This window comes from Rhodamnia argentea, chromosome 1 (genome assembly GCF_020921035.1).
Source record: "Rhodamnia argentea isolate NSW1041297 chromosome 1, ASM2092103v1, whole genome shotgun sequence".
Taxonomy (NCBI): domain Eukaryota; kingdom Viridiplantae; phylum Streptophyta; class Magnoliopsida; order Myrtales; family Myrtaceae; genus Rhodamnia; species Rhodamnia argentea.
In genome coordinates this window covers 19318053-19335321 of record NC_063150.1, presented here as the reverse complement: position 1 = coordinate 19335321, position 17269 = coordinate 19318053, and the positions used below count along the sequence as shown (strand labels likewise).

General features: G+C 40.9%; 1 protein-coding gene and 1 pseudogene across 1 annotated transcript; both read left to right on the top strand.

Annotated features, from left to right (window-relative positions):
- The first annotated feature begins 1537 nt into the window (after nucleotides 1-1537).
- On the top strand, nucleotides 1538-11532 carry LOC115728079. The gene is given in 26 exon segments (XM_048272019.1): nucleotides 1538-1571; nucleotides 1886-2059; nucleotides 5055-5272; nucleotides 5845-5950; nucleotides 6078-6179; nucleotides 6320-6379; nucleotides 6504-6582; nucleotides 6771-6918; nucleotides 7185-7308; nucleotides 7651-7831; nucleotides 8167-8195; nucleotides 8282-8430; nucleotides 8735-8837; nucleotides 8977-9072; nucleotides 9156-9211; nucleotides 9309-9432; nucleotides 9598-9660; nucleotides 9802-9861; nucleotides 9950-10111; nucleotides 10191-10264; nucleotides 10347-10440; nucleotides 10542-10678; nucleotides 10755-10835; nucleotides 10922-10937; nucleotides 10939-11028; nucleotides 11202-11532. Coding segments are annotated over 25 exon segments (2598 nt in total). The 5' UTR covers nucleotides 1538-1571; the 3' UTR covers nucleotides 11274-11532.
- A 540-nt stretch (nucleotides 11533-12072) lies between these two features.
- On the top strand, nucleotides 12073-17230 carry LOC115731691 (annotated as a pseudogene).
- Nucleotides 17231-17269: the final 39 nt, after the last annotated feature.

Here is a 17269-nt window from a genome sequence, read left to right as displayed (position 1 = left end):
ATATTTTATGAAGAATTATTGTTGATCGTCGAAAACTTTCTTAAATTTCTTTAAAAAATATGTTTTATTATATTTTAAAAATAAAAAAAAATTATTCTTTTACTCCGGCAACCGAAAGATGGTGACTCTATGGCAGTGGTTCGCTAAGGGTTATGGGCAGCGGCGGTGGTGGTCGCCGATCACGGCCGACGGCCGGCAGCAGTAGGCAGTGGGCGGTGGGAAGTGGCGGGCGATGATCGGTGGTTAGCAGTGGGAAGTGGGCTGCGGTGATCGGTGGTCGATGGTTGTCGACGGCGGCGGGGGGGTATCGGTGATCGGCGGTGGGCGACGACAAAAGTCGGTGGAGGCGGGCCTAATAAAAAAGATGGTGAGGGCGTAATAAAATGAAAGTGAGGCGAGAAGTACTTTGTGAGGTCTTTTTCTTCGTCCAAGAAGTACTTCTTGAGTTGAGAACCTACTTTTTTTAGCTTTTCAAATTGGGGAAAAAACAACTTTAGAAGTTAAAATTCACTTCAGAAGTAGAAATTACTTTCAAAAGTAAAAATTTTATCAAACGAATTTCCGCTTCAAAAATTACATTACCAAACGGATTTCTATCCGAAAGCACTTCCGGAGTAGAAATCTAGTTCCGTAAGTGTTACCAGGACACGCATGATAATACTTTTGCTTCAGAAATCAACTTCCGGTCAGAAGTTGATTTTTCTACTCCTGCTCCGGAAGTTGATTTTTAATCATAGAAATTCGTTTGGTAACGGTTAAAAATTTCTACTTCTAAAACATTATTAACAAAAAATATTCTATGAAGAATTGTCGACAATCGAAAAATTTCTTAAATTTCTTTAAAAAATAATTTTTATTTTTTAAAAAATAAAAATTTATTTATATTTTATTGCGGCAAATGGAGATGGCAATTCAGCGGCGGCGAATGGTGGAGGGCGATGGGTAACGACGGTGGTGGTCGACGATCACGACCGGCGCGGTGGGCGTGGGGGGTGGGTGGGCAATGGTCTACGATCAAAACCGGCGGTCACGGCCGGCGGCGGGTGGCAAGCAACGGTCACGGCCGACCGGGGGCGATGGTCGGCGGTTGGCGGTGGTCATGGAAGGCGATAGGCGGTAGCTAGCGGTGGTTGGCGATGGCGATGGGTATCGATGGGCGATGGGTGGCGACGGAAGTCGGCAGAGATGAGCCCGATCAAAAAAGTGGTGAGGGTGTAATGAAAAGAAGGTGAGGCGAGAAGTACTTTGTGATGTCTTTTTTTTTTTTGTTCAAGAAGTATTTCTTGAGTTGAGAAGCTACTTTTTTTAGTTTCTCAAATTGGGGGAAAAATATTCAAAAGTGAAAATTCACTTTAGAAGTAGTAATTTCTTTCAGAGTAAAAGTTTTTGCCAAACGGATTTCTACTTCAGAAATTAAATTACTAAATGGATTTCTACTCCAAAAACACTTCTAGAACAGAAATTCACTTTCAGAAATGTTATCATGCGTACCCTTAGTGAATTCAAGTGCCAATCCGAGAGATTCTGGGCTTCTCTCTCTCAGTCTATTCTCTCGAAAACGCCCTTTCAAGGTAACCAACTTTTCTTCTTCTAGTCTCTCTCTCTCTCTCTCTCGGGATAAAGTTTTCTCGGAATGTTCTGGGTTATAGCCCTCTGCCATTCTTCTTCTCTACTGAAAGTTTCTTGCAAATCATATCCCCCCAAGAAAGAAAGAAAATCGACAACTTTCTTAACAGGATTTTCTCCTCAGGCTCCCACGACATTGTCTGTGTTGTGCACTTTCATGAGTACCCCTGCAGACAGCAGGCAATTTTTTCAACTTACCCTAAGGGATAGATTCCATTGCCAAGCATTTGACAGTCCTTTCTTTTTTCTGGGAATCAAGATGAAAGTAGGGGTGGTTGGGGGAGGCGTGAGCGGCCTCGTGGCGGCGTACGAGGCGGTGAGAGGGGGAGCAAAGGTGGTGCTGCACGAGAAGGAGGATTACTTGGGCGGCCATGCCAGGACCGCCTCCTTCGACGGCGTCGACGTGGACCTCGGCTTCATGGTCTTCAATCGCGTAAGTCTTTCAACCCTCACATCTCCATTCTTCTTTCCCTTCCTTTTACATCTTCTGCCCACCATTATCGTCGCTGCATTTTCTCCAATCGTCTCTGCTCGGAGCGAAACGTAGATCTAGTTGTACATGGCAAGCAGCTAAGCATCTCGCGACATACAAAAGGGACGTTCGCGTTATTACTCCAAATCGCCATTCCACATCCTCTTTCCCTAGAAAAATACAGTATTACTTTCTAAGTGGGGGTTTAGGGAGGTGAGAAGGCAATCGAAAAGGGTAACTTTCTTCTGACCAGTGACCACAAAAGGGTAACTTTCTAACTTTATGTGCAGATTTAGAAAGTCACAATGCCTTTCTCCACGTGTATATGTTTAATTTTCAACCCTTTTTTTTTTTCTAATTCTTTTTTGACATATATATTTTTCTCCTTTTTTCGATTTTAAAATACAAGAACTTGAGCTGATTTAGTAACTATACTCTCCATTTTTCGTGAATCTAAAAGAGCTCGAGATAGGTATGTTGTTGCCCGTTAGTCTCCGATACCGCAGCATCCATTCGGAGTAGCGAGTGGAGATTATAAAGTTTCTAAGAAATACTTAGAATTTTGTACGAGAATAGAGCATTCTAGTATCTAATTTTGAAAATAATTGCAAATGACGATGATGTTAAAAGGAAAAAAAAAAAAACTCTTGTTTCAAGTAACATGGGCATGTACGTGTTGTTCTAAGCATTAGAACTTTTTTGTTAATTAGACTAGCGAACTTAATTACACGAGGATCTCGATTATTAAGATATAAAATATCAAATCATGTTAAGTTTATTCCACTATCACCGAGTTACCTATTTGGGTAACCTTATGTTTCGAGGATATTCTCGGAGAGTAAATTCGTTCATATGCGTGATTTATCATATATTAAAGGGAGATTGGCACGTTTAAATTAGGACAATGAGGCGACCTAAGAATTTCAAATACTTTGTTATCAGCATGAAATGGTTGAAATGACTATTTTTTTTTTTTAATCATGTCTCCCACTTGTTTGATCATACATGTACTTTTGTCCCCGAACCTGTCTATCTAACCGCTTTAGAAAATTATTGTCGGACGTAAACCTTTGATAAAAAAATTAAGACATAAGATGTACTTATCGAATGGCATTATCTCTCTCCGGTACTGTTTGTTGATTTTGATGTGAAACCAATCGATGGGAACAAGTTGCATCGTATTATCCTACTACTGCTTCTCCTTCTTGTCTCGCATTTTTTTTTTCTGATGTTTGTGGGGGTTTTCGAAAAGGGTGGTGAGAACACCCATGGGACACACATGGGAGCCCTAGGCTCGACTAATGTCGCCCGCAAGCGACCGTTCGTTGAATTTAGATTGGATCCATGTGAAATTCGCACGAAAAACTCATCCAATTTGATGGTAGATCCCGATAATAATTTATAATTACTCGCACTTTGGAGCTAGGGCCTAGGGCATATCTGCTGGCCGGCCCGGGTTCACCAATCTAGCAAGGTTTAGAGCTGAAAAAAAAAAGGCGGGTTTTTGTCTAGTTATGTTTTCTTTACTCTTTGGGTAGATTCCTTTATGTTTATAGTTATGAAGCACCAGCACGTTACGTTGATAAGGTCATCGCGTCGGTGTCGGACACGTGTCGGATACAAACACGCAGCCAACATGCATTCAACATGTGATCAACGCATGTCGAAGATCCGACACGTAGTCAACACCAGGGACACGCCAGGGACACTCCTGTCGGTGAGGAAGGCGGGCGGAGGAAACGTAGATCTGGAGGTCAGAAATCTGGGGGAGGAGGAGGCGAAGGGTGCTTGCGTCTCGGACCATGAGAGAGGGAGAGAGCCAGCAATGAGCGAGTCGGTGGGCAAGGAGGGCTGGATAGCACGGATCTGGAAAGGGAGGCAGCAATGGAGTGAGCCAGTGCTAGAGGATGGGCTTCATGTGCGTCGGAGGACAGAGCGAGCGAGCGAGCCTCGGAGAACAGAGCGAGATAGCGGCGGAGGACTGGCGAGACAGCCAAAATCACGGTTTGCTTCGCGAGACTGAGACGAGAGAGAGGAGAGGGGAGTGAGAGATTTTTTTTTTTTTTTAAGTAAAGAGAGAGACGAAGATGAGAGAGAGAGCCCAGGGGAGGAAAGCGAGGGGGTCCCTTTGGGGAAAGAAGGAAGAGAGAGGATAGAGAGCATGCAGGCGCAAGTGCGGGTGTGCGGTACTGTGCACCGTAGATTGCAGAGGCCCAGATAGACTATTTGATTGGGGAGCACATTACTTTCGGGAGAATTCAATAACTTTTTAATCATTTTTTTTTTACTTTTTTATTTACTTTTTTCTAGACTAACTAGTGTCAAATTACGGCAATAACAAAATTTCTTTTGTATTATAAAAGCTCTTGTTTGTAGATTCTCTGTTTTTACAAAAAAAATAATAATAAAAATGATACTTTACCATTTATATGAACATATATTTTAAATATATAACGTGTCCCCGACGTGTCGAAAATTTCTATTTTTTAGAAATGACATGTCGGCGTGTCGTGTCGCGTCTTGTCATCTGTCACATGTTGGTGTCGGTGCTACTTATATTTATAGTTATACTACAGAGAAAGGAGTTCCATGACTATAGCAACACACATGACTATAACGGAACAATCATTTTCAAACTGAGAATAAAAATGACTAGATTTGGTTTTAGTCGGGTTGCATAACAATGGCATATCATCAAATAAGTCTTCGGCCATTGAAATATCTATGAGTAGCTACAACCATCGAATCTTGTCTCGGAGTATAACTCGGATTTGATGTACCACTAATGCGCTGCATACGTTGTCAGTAACGTGAGTTGAAGCCATTGATCTCTTATTCTGTCGCTTTGAGATCATGGTACTTCTTTGGCATCTTATAGAAGTAATTTTCATTGTAAACAATCGACTAGTCTTGAGCAACTTCTAATGCTGACGTGAATGACGGGGTTCTCGTGCAGGTTACGTACCCTAATATGATGGAGTTGTTTGAGAGTCTTGGAGTGGAAATGGAGATATCGGACATGTCATTCTCGGTCAGCTTGGACGAAGGCCGAGGCTGTGAGTGGGGAAGCAGAAATGGTCTTTCGAGTATGTTTGCCCAGAAGACAAATGTGTTGAATCCTTACTTCTGGCTAATGCTCAGAGAAATCATCAAATTTAAGGAGGATGTCCTCAGGTAAATCAAGTCTTTTTGGTGCTCATTGGATGGTTATCTGCATTTCCGTCTCTGGTTGTCTGCACTGCTTGCAGCTCAGATCGATGACAATGATCATAATCCTTCATCCCAAAGATTTGCTGCTAATCTTTTCCAATCTTGCGAGCGTTCTTCCCACTATCAGAAGTAGGAAATGTCATTAATGAATTGTGATTGCCAGCTTAATTGATCACGAATGATACCCGTGTGGAGAGTGGTTTCTTGAAGCCTAAGTTTTTGGCAATATGCTACACTGTTGACGTGAGATTTTGAAACAGTTCGAACAATGATATCAATCATTTTTTAAAGGAAACTCCAGGACATTCTATGCATTTTATAGCAGGATAATATGATTAGATAAGCCAAATGTTGTCTCGAAAATGGGCAATATTCATTCTCAAGGTAGCATATCCTACATGACTTTGCAAGGTGATCAAGCTGGGCCTAATTCATTCAAAACAATAAGCCAATCTTCAAGTTCTTGCATCCTTTTCATATGCGTGACCAGACAATCACTGGCATTCACTCTGTTTGATGCCTGTATATTTTTGCAGTTACCTAGAAGGACTTGAGAGCAATCCCGACATTGATCGCAGCGAAACTTTGGGACAGTTCATCAACTCACGGGGTTACTCTGAATTGTTTCAAAAGGCTTACCTTGTGAGATTGTTGAATCACTGTACTCTGTCATATCCTTGATTTTTAACTCAAATCACAAAATCTGTACTTAACTCATTTGTAGAATGTAGCTCTATGCCAATTACCAATTAATTTTATTTTCCTATAGATCCCAATTTGTGGTTCAATCTGGTCTTGCTCTTCGGAAGGAGTCATGAGCTTTTCAGCCTTCTCGGTTCTGTCCTTTTGCCACAATCATCATCTGCTTCAGGTTGGTCTCATGGCTATAGAAGAGTTAGTGGTTGATTGGAAATGAGAAAAACCGTGTTTCGCTTTTTCAGATGTCCTATCAACCAATTCTCTGCTGCTTAAGTTGGTAGCATTTTATATCAATAAGCCGATTCTTTGCAGGTTTTTGGCCGCCCTCAGTGGCTTACTGTCCGAAGACGCTCGCATTCTTACGTGAATAAGGTGATGATAGTTAGGACATTCAGTAAATCGAGATGGAAAACTGGACGTTCTCGGTAGTAAATTTTTCTTCTTGAAGCCCTACAAAGAATCTGATGAATAAAACTGTAAATATTTGTGGGTTCAGGTCAGAGATGAGCTTGAGAGTCGAGGGTGTGAAATAAGAACAAGTTGTGAAGTGCGATCCATCTCAACTAGTGATGAGGGTAAGTACTCGCGGTTTAAATTTCAACCTTTTCTGCATTTTTCCAGTGACATGACATGGAACTAGACTGAACAATTTGGGCAGGAGAACTAAATTGTCATAGTAGGTACACTCAAGTATCATCTGGACGCTTTATAGTTTTTGTCCTTTTAGTCCACAATTTTATGTTAACAGAAGGAGACTGAACAGGCTGCATTGTCCTAACTGGAGATGGTTCCGAAGAAGTATATGATAAGTGTATTGTAGCTGTCCATGCACCGGATGCTCTGAGATTGTTGGGAGACCAAGCAACATATGATGAAATGAGAGTCCTGGGTGCATTCCAATATGCCTACAGGTATAATTGGTTAATCTGTAGCTTGCGCATTTTTGGCTAATGTTGTCATGACAAGTATCTGCAAACATGCTCCTGGAGAAATATCCAATTGTCTACAACGCCACGGTTAGTTGATAGATTGGAACAATGGTGTCCACAGTGATTTCGTTGTCAATTGCATCTGCTTTAAGCCTTCTGTTTGGAAAAATTTCTTTGGCAAGCTTCTTTTTAGCTCTCTATATGCACGACAGAATGCAAAACCATCGGTACATTTTTCCTATTGGCAGCGAGATTTATCTTCATCATGACAAAACTTTCATGCCCAAAAACCCAGCAGCATGGAGTGCATGGAATTTTCTTGGGACTACTGAAAATCAAGTGTGCTTGACGTACTGGCTCAATGTGCTTCAGGTATGGCAAATGTGCTTTGCTGTGATTTTATTTCTGATTCTGCTGTGCCCTTCAGGATCTGTTGTGCTACAAAGTCGTGCTACATATTCCTTTAGAATAAAGGAAGTGAAACTTGCAGTTGTCATGGAGTGCATAAAACTACACTAATTAGTATTTAGGTTGATATGCATAAAAGTTGTTAATGCCTACTAAAATTTTAGCGACGTAGCATCTTTTGAGGTGCATTCTGCAACGTGTTGGCAATTTCCGTGGTTTGACTGCCTCTAGAACTCCCTTTCTGTTGGCACCGGTTTCAGCATGACCAATTCTCTTTTCTTTGGTTGGGCCTGTAAAAATTTGCAGAACCTTGATCAGAAGGATTGGCCGTTTCTCGTGACTCTCAATCCTTCACATGAACCGCAACACACATTGCTTAAGTGGTGCACTGGCCATCCAATTCCATCTGTTGCCGCATCGAAAGCTTCACTCGAGCTAGATCAGATCCAAGGAAAAAGAGGAATTTGGTTCTGCGGAGCATACCAGGGTGAGCCTTTCAATTTCTATATTGGCACTGGTGATCGTCTCTTTAGAAACGCTGAGTGTTACTTATTCCTATGCATGTAATAAAGAATAATGCTGCAAGGTTCTGGCCACCTTTCTTGTGGTAACATTTTGAATGAGGAGGGTCCTAAGTTTTGCCTAGTAAGTGAGTCAATTTTGTGTGGTCTTTGCTCATAAAGTTGCTGCAACTTCAACCTTTCGGCAGATAGAATTTTTTAATTCTTAAGACTCAGGTCGTCAAGGGAACATACTTGTATATGTCATGACCAACTTTAGTTCTCATGTCATGACCAACTTTAGTTCTTATTCTTCTGTCAGGGTATGGCTTCCATGAGGATGGATTGATGGTATACGCTCTCTCTCTCTCTCTTTCTCTCGATCAATCGATCGACTAGCTGGATATGCGATTTTAAGTTGAGGGACTTCTTTGCAGGCTGGCATGGCTGCTGCACATGGAGTGATAGGAAAAAGTCCTTCTGTTCTTGAGAATCCTCGGCATATGGCTCTTTCACTCAAGGAAATGGGGGCACGCCTTTTTGTTACGAGATTTCTCCGGCGTTATATTACTACTGGCTCAGTAACGTGAGTATACTGCTACTTATCATGATAACTGCTTGCTTGTAGCTTGCATCTTTCCTTGTCTTATTTCTCTGTAGATCCTTAGAAATGTTAACTGTCATTGCTCTGAATCTGTCTCTTAGTCAACATCTTCTCATCTTACTGGTCTGCTCCTGCATTTTCATTAATAGCTTAGAACAGAATATGCGAATTTATTTGTCAATAAGAATGATTTGCAGAAAAAATGAAAATTGTTCTTAAGGACTTACGGCTTAGGAGAAAGCTTTCCAGAATCATGTAGCTGTAATTATGCTTTCGTGAGTGGCAGTTTGTTAGAGGAAGGAGGCACGATGATTACCTTCGAAGGAACCAGGGAAATATGTCCTCTGACAGTTACCTTGAGGATCCACAGTCCACAGTTTTACTGGAAGGTATCGTTCTATCTTTACACTCGACTTCCGCCCACGCCGGTTAAGACTATTCAGGACCTTTCTACGAGTAAAGCCCAGTTTTTGCTAGTTTCTGCTGAGACCCTTTTGTGTCTTGATAACAATTTTTTTGGATTTTCAGGTCATGACTCAGGCCGATCTAGGCATAGCAGATGCATACATAAATGGTGATTTTTCTTTCGTAGACAAAGATAAAGGCCTTCTAAATCTTTTTCAGGTAACAGACTTAATTTTCTATATGCTGTATACTTTGAACATATCAAATGTTTATTCACTTGTCAACGATATATATAATCGCAGATTCTCATAGCCAACAGAAATACTGATAATACTGCCTCGAGATTAATTAAGAAAAGGTACTCAATAATTTACTTAGTGGAACGAACTGCTTTGGATTATACCTTGTACAATCTTAATAAAGATACTAAACCCGTGGATGCCCCTTTTGATTAGGGGTTGGTGGACGCCGATGTTATTAACAGCTGGTATTGGTTCGGCTAAGTACTTCTTCAAGCATGTATCAAGGCAAAACACTTTAACACAAGCTCGTAGGAACATCTCCCGGCATTATGATCTGGTAGATACTGCATTCCTGAACTTTTTTCCTAGCGTTTTTTCTAGAGAACAGGAGGAGCCAGAATACATTGTCAATTTCTCACCATTGATGTATATCAAAAGCAAGAAGGTGCTTGTAGATATGACAAGATATAATTCTAGGATTTCCATTTTGTCATGTTGGCAGAGTAATGAACTTTTTTCGCTGTTCTTGGATGAGACTATGACATACTCATGCGCGGTTTTCAAGGTCAGCAACAACAACCATGTTTTGATATTTCTGCTGCCGAATACGTGCTTTTGTAGCCAGAGTAAATAAAAATATCCATGTCTGAATGAAGTCTAGTCACTCAAATAATGGTGCGTTCTCGTTCTGTTGAAAAATTTGAAGATGGCAGGCGAAGACCTAAAGGCAGCACAGATGAGAAAGATCTCTCTCTTGATTAAAAAAGTAAGTTTTGCTTGCAATTAGTTGGGGGCGGCTTGACGGTTAACCTTCAACTGTGTTGTGACTAATGCTTTGCCTTATCCAAATGTAGGCGAGAATTGAAAAGACGCACAAAGTTCTTGAAATCGGCTGCGGCTGGGGAAGCTTGGCCATTGAAGTTGTCAGGCAAACCGGATGCAAATACACCGGCATTACTTTGTCGAAAGAGCAACTGAAGTATGCTGAATTGAGAGTGAAAGAAGCGGGCCTTCAGGTACCCAATCTGCCTGCAATATGTTCTTGAGAATTAGTTTATTCGGTTCAAGAGATAATGTATTTCCTTTTTGATGCAGGACCGCATCACATTTCTTCTTTGCGATTATCGCCAATTGCCAAGTACCTACAAATATGACAGGATCATTTCCTGGTGAGTTTGTCTATTCATGGTACGGTTAAACAGACCAAAACAGATGCTTAAAAGACTTACTCTTAATGGAATGAATTCACAGCGAGATGATTGAAGCAGTCGGCCACGAATACATGGAGGAGTTCTTCGGCTGTTGCGAATCGGTGCTAGCCAAAGACGGACTTCTTGTTCTGCAGGCATGTGACATGCACCCTTTTTGTGGCTCGAATTATTGTTTTGAAAGCAAAAGATGAACTTATTCTTTTTGTTTTCTCACTGTCATGTTAAATTGCACTAGTTCACATACATACCCGATGAGCGGTACGACGAATACAGGCGAAGTTCAGACTTCATAAAAGAATACATCTTCCCCGGCGGCTGCCTGCCTTCGTTAAGCAGGATAACGTCAGCTATGGCCTCTGCGTCTCGACTTTGGTACAGTTGAGTTACATTAAGTACATAAGTTCTTTGTTCTTCTTCACTTCATCTGACGGAAGATCTTCCACTACAGCGTGGAGCATCTGGACAACATAGGAATCCATTACTATCAAACACTTCAGTGTTGGAGGAAGAACTTCATGGAGAAGCAGAGGTGACTAGTTACAGGATGCTGCAATCACTTTGGTACAATTTCTCCCAGTCTATTCGGCAATTCATGACGGCTTTCTCCTTTTGCAGGAAAATATTGGCTCTGGGGATTCGACGAAAAGTTCATAAGGACGTGGGAGTACTACTTCGACTATTGCGCAGCTGGTTTTAAGTCGCACACTCTCGGAAATTATCAGGTAATGCCTCAATTTTCTAAGTAGTACTACTTTCTTTCCTTGTGATGGGAGAAGTTTGTTTTCGCTCTCATCGAGTTGAAAATAAAATAAGAGACTAGTGCAGATTACAAGTGCACTTTTCATGTTGGTGCTTCCTTTTCTAAGTGTAATTTTCCATGAACTTGGAGGTGCAGATTGTGTTCTCACGTCCAGGAAATGATGCTGCATTCGCCGATCCGTACGCGAGTTTCCTGCCGTCTAATTGATCTTTTTGTTGTGAAGTGACAAAGCACGACCCAACTGAGCCTGCTCCCAGTGGATTCCCTCAGGGTCATTCAGCCCTTGGTTCCTGGGAAATTTTTCTTGCTTCGTTCAGTGATTCAACATTCTTTGGCTGTGAAGACCATATTCAAACGTGCAAGTTCATCAGTTGAGGGGACTTCTCTTTTCGTTGTCCAGAACGATAGTCAAGTCGGTGCAATTATTGATTCAGACAAGGAATCGGCCAAAATTCTTCTTCTGCAACTTGTCGCAGCAATTCATCTGCGTTTGAAGGTGCAAAAGTATGCTATTCTTTAACCCGCTTTTGAAGCAGGTCGCACAAGCATGAGTTGCCATGAGTTGAGAGAGAGAGAACTTTAGTGGCAGTTTTCGCATTTCGCACCCATAGAGCTTGGAATTGAGTGACAGTTGACAGTTGCACTCGCCAACACAGAGGGGAAAACATAGAGAGAAGAAACCCGTGGAAGCTCTCATTGTCGCTCCGAAAATGGTGGAAACCCCGGCACTCAACGCCTTCCCATTGATCACCTCTCCCAACTCGACGGAGTACTTCGTTCAATTCAAGCCTTCTTGCCTCTTTTGCATTCTCCATTGCAATTTTAGAACTTCTAGTACACTTAACCCAATATAGTTTGATCCATTCCAAAATGGTTTGAATAAGTATTGGGACGTCCATTTTACCCATTGAATACAATTAGGAACCACTATCAGTCAACTTTAGTAAACGGTCAATGGTCAACGGCGACGTGGTCGGGTGATGTGGTAGCTAATGTGGCCTTGATGATGCCAGCAATCGCCGTCGGAGCCCTATTCATGTGCTTTGGCCATGAGTACACGGATCTCACATACAATGGCCGTCAGTTGACACGTGAGGGTACGTGCAGCCAATATATCTTAGAGTTCCTAAATATTTCTAACAATAAAACTCATCCCAACTAGATCTAGAAATCAATCAAGACTCTGGCACCTCAACTTCTTCTCTTGAACCATTAGGGGTTTGCACCGGTGGTCACTCTTCCCATTTGGGAAGAGGAAGGTGGGGGTGCGTGAGTAAGGGGCAAGTTTTCGCAACTTGCGTACGGCATATAACGCACACATTATAGTTTGTATAATAGAATAGAATATGATATAACTAAACCCAAAAAAAAAAAAAATTCTTCCCTTGAGGTTAGTCAAATCAAAAGGGAAGTTACTTAAATTACTGATTCATTAGTATAACTACTCGATAAAATTTCGTTTTTATGTAGTAAAAAAGCTAATCTAGTGCGAAGACCCGAATGATGATGCTTATTTGTCAGAGAGTGATAATGATGCAAGAGCAAAAACTCAAAAATGTTGATGAGACTTATATTACTATTTCATGATATTGACGTCACATCATAATTAAATAAAAAAACTGTTGTAACACATCGTAAAATTATTTCGGAGGCCACAACGATTCATCGTAAACAAATATAAAAGGGTCACAATACATTGTTGTTCCTCGAAATTTCCACATTGAGAGGGTATGAAACTTTGCTCATAACTTCTAGATTTTGAAAGTGAAAAAGTGGGAGAACAAAGTTTTTTTTTTTGGTAAGGAATGGGAGAACAAAGTTTAGCTCTATAGTTAACAAAAAAAAAAAGTGTCTCCGATAGATTTGGCCCAATGCCCAATTGCATACCTGAACATAAAATGTTCAATGTGGTTCATGAATTTTAGTCTAATATGCAATGTGGGTCTTGAACTTTTAATTTGTTCAATGAGATCTACGAACTTTCAATATATTTCCAATTGAGTCTCTACACGAAATTGAATCCAAGGATTAGATAAACATTTACAAAAAAATTTAGGGACCACATTAATTAAGTTAAAAAATTAGAGACGACATTGCACATTGAATTAAAAGTTCAATGCTCACACTGAGCAAATTAAAAGTTTAGGGACAACATCACACATTGGTCTAAAGTTCCGAGATCATTTATTAGTGGCCTTTTAAAGGTAACTTTTTTCGTCTTTTAGCACAAGGACTAGTGTCGCCCATGAGCAATCATTTAGTAAATCTAGGTGAAAATTGTTTAGTCAAACCTGAATATTGAACCCGCGTGGAACACACGAATTCTTATGATAGATTTGGGTAATAATTTCTCATTCCTCAATCACGGTTGGAGCGGTTGCAACGCTGACAGTATTATATTCCTATGCACGCAATAAAGAGTATTCTTGCAAGGTTCTTGCCATCTTTCTTGAGGTTAAATCCTGAATGATGAGGAGGGTCCACAGTTGCGCCAAATTGATGAATTTTGTACTGTCTTGTCTCAGAAAGTTGCTGTAATTTGAACCTTGTGGTATGGACTCAGTCCGATTTCAATCATGACTAACTAGAGTTCTTATTCTTCTTTCAGGATATGACTTCCATGAGGATGGATTGAAGGTATAGACTCTCTCTCTGTGCAAGTTGCATATGATCATTTTAACTTAAGGGACTTCTTTGCAGGCTGGCATGCCTGCTGCACATGGAGTGACTGGACAAAGACATTTTACTCTTGAGAATCCCCAAAATATGGTTCCTTCGCTCAAGGAAATCGGGGCATGCCTTTTCGTTACTAGATTTCTCGGGCGCTATATTTCTACAGGCTCGGTAACGTGAGTACGTAGTTCCTGGTCTTGTTTCTCTGTAGATCCTGAGAAGTGTTAAAAGTGTCATTGCTCTGATAGTCTCATAGTCAACATCTTCTCGTCTTTAAAGTCATTTCCATTGCTAGTTTGATGTGGTCCACTTCTGCAATTTCATCGATGTCTTAGAACAGAATTTGCGAGTTTATGCAGAATATTCTTAATGACATACAGCTTAAGGGACCATTTTGAGAATCACGTAGCAACAATTATGCTTTCGTGATTGGCAGTTTATTAGAGGAAGGCGGCATGATGTTTACCTTCGGCAGAACCACAAAAAGATGTCCTCTGGAAGTCACTTTGAGGATCCGCAGTCCACAGCTTTACTGGAATGTATTGCTCTAACTTACGTAGTTACGCGCAACTTCAGCCCCCACTGGATCAGACTATTCAGGACCCTTTTATGATCAAAGCCCGGTTTTTTCTTTTTCATGCTGAGACCTTTTGCGTCCTAACAAAAGAATTTTTGGGTTTTCAGGTCATGACTCAGGCCGATTTAGGCCTGGCAGAGGCATACATAAATGGTTGTTTTTCTCTTGTAGACAAAGATAAAGTTCTTCTAAATCTTTTTCAGGTTGTTTTCTTCATCGAACAGACTTCATTTTATAATTGCTGTATCCTGTTAAACGTATCAAATGCTTAATCGATTTTCAACAATATGGAAAGTCGCAGATTCTCATTGCCAACAGAGATTCTGATACCGCCATCTCAATTCGGTGGATGCCGATGTTATTAACAGCATATGATCCTGTCATATTTGTAGGTACTTGGCAATTGGCGATAATCGCAAAGAAGGAAGAAGGAATTTGTTACTGTCCTCCATCGACAGAAATACATTATCTCTTGGACAGAATGAAGTAAGTCTTCAAGTTCCAAATGCCGGAAGATTGGGTACCTGTAGCCCTGCTTCTTTCACTCTCAATTCGGCATACTTCAGCTGCTCTTTTGACAAAGTAATGCCTGTGTATTTGCATCCTGTTTGCCCGACAACTTCAATGGTCAAGCTTCCCCAACAGCAGCCAATTTCAAGAACTTCATGCGTCTTTTCGATTCTCGCCTACATTTGGATAAGGCAAAGCATTAGTCACAAACCAGTCGAACGTCAACCTGTCGAGCAGCCCGTCAAGTAAAACTTACTTTTCTAATCAAAATAGAGATTTTTTTCATCTGTGCCACCTTTAGGTCTTCACCTGCCATCTTTCAAATTTTCGACAGGACAACAATGCGTCGTTATTTTGAGCCACTAGACTTCATTAATATATGATTTGTGTTTGTTCTCATTTCTAACGCACATATTCAGCAGCAAAACTTCAAAACAGGGTTGTGACTGCTGACCTTGACTACTGCACAGGAGTATGTCATAGTCTCATCCAAGAACAGCGAAAAAAGTTCGTCAATCTGCAAACATGATGAAATGGAAATCATCTTTACAGCATACCATGTGTACAAGCACATTCTTGCTTTTGATGTACATCAATGTTGAGAAACTGACAGAGTACTCTGGTTTGTTCTGTTCTCTTGAGAAAATTCTAGGAAAAAGGATGAGGAATAAAGTATCTACCAGATCATAATGCTGGGAAATGTTCCTACGAGCTTGAGTTAAAGTGTTCTGCGTTGAAACATGCTTGAAGTAGTACTTAGCCGAAGCAATACCAGCTGTTAATATCAGCAGGTGAAGACCTAAAGGCAGCACAGATGAGAAAAATCTCTCTTTTGATGAGAAAAGTAAGTTTTACTTGATGGGCTGCTTGATGGGTTGACGTTCAACAGGTTTGTGACTAATGCTTTGCCTTATCCAAATGTAGGCAAGAATTGAAAAGACGTGCGTAGTTCTAGAAATCAGCTGCGGTTTGGGAAGCTTGGCCATTGAAGTTGTCAGGCAAACCGGATGCAAATACACGGGCATTACTTTGTCAAAAGAGAAGCTGAAGTATGCCGAATTGAGAGTGAAAGAAGCAGGGCTACAGGTACCCAATCTACCGGCATTTTGAACTTGAAAACTTACTTCATTCTGTGCAAGAGATAATGTATTTCTTTCGATGCAGGACAGCATCAATTTCCTTCTTTGCGATTATTGCCAATTTCCAAGTACCTACAAATATGATAGGATCATGTGAGTTTCTCGCCATTTTGTGTTGTGTTAATATGGTTACCATAAAGAGACTTAAAGGACTGTCCTAATGGAAAGAATCCACAGTGAGATGATAGAAGCAGTTGGCCATGAACAAATGGAGGAGTTGTTCAGCTGTTGCGAATCGGTGCTAGCCAAAGATGGACTTCTTGTTCTACAGGTGTGAGACAGAACGGTTTTGAGGCTCGAATTATTGTTACAAAAGTTAAAGACGTGCTTATTTTTTTTCGCTGGTGTGTTAAATTCCACTAGTTCATATCCATACCCGATGAGCGGTACGACGAATACAGGCGGAGTTCAGACTTCATGAAAGAATATATCTTTCCCGGCGGCTGCCTGCCTTCCTTAAGCAGGATAACATCAGCTATGGCCACCGCGTCCCAACTTTGGTACAATTGTGTATCATTAAGTACATAAGTTTCTTCGTTCGTCTTCAGTTCATGTATGCACCAAAAGATCATCCACTACAGCATGGAGTATTTGGACAACATAGGAATCCATTACTACCAGACACTTTGATGTTGGAGGAAGAACTTAATGGAAAAACAGAGGTGACAAGCGACATGAAGCTGCGATCACTTTGCTCCAATTTCCCCTGGTTTTGTCATCGGTCATGACACATCTCTCCTTTTGTGGGGAAAGATTAGATCTGGGATTCAATGAAAAGTTTAAAAGGTCATAGTAGTACAACTTCGACTATTGTGCAGCTGGTTTTAAGTCGCACATGCTTGGAAATTATCTGGTAATTCCTTGTTTTAGGTAGTACTACTTTCTTTCCTCGTCATGGGAGAAGTTAGCATTCACTCTCGTCAAGTTGAAAATAACGCACGAGCTGATAACAACGCACTTTTCCTTTTGGTGCTTCTTCTACAAAGTGTAATTTTGGATGGACTTCGAAATGCAGATTGTGTTCTCACGTCCAGGTAATGATGCTGCTTTCGCCAATCCGTATGTGAGTTTCCCGCCGTCAAGTTGATCATTTCCTTGCAAAGGGAAAAAGCAGTAAGCACAACCAATTTAAGCCAGCTCATAAGAGATTCCCTCAGGGTCATTCAGCCATTGGTTCCTGGAAAAATTTTGTTGCTTCTTTCAGTGATTCAACGTTCTTTGGTCGTGACCACCATATTCAAACCTGCGAATTATTCTTGTTGCGAGAGAACAATTCTCCTTTTGCTGTCCAGAACGATATTCAA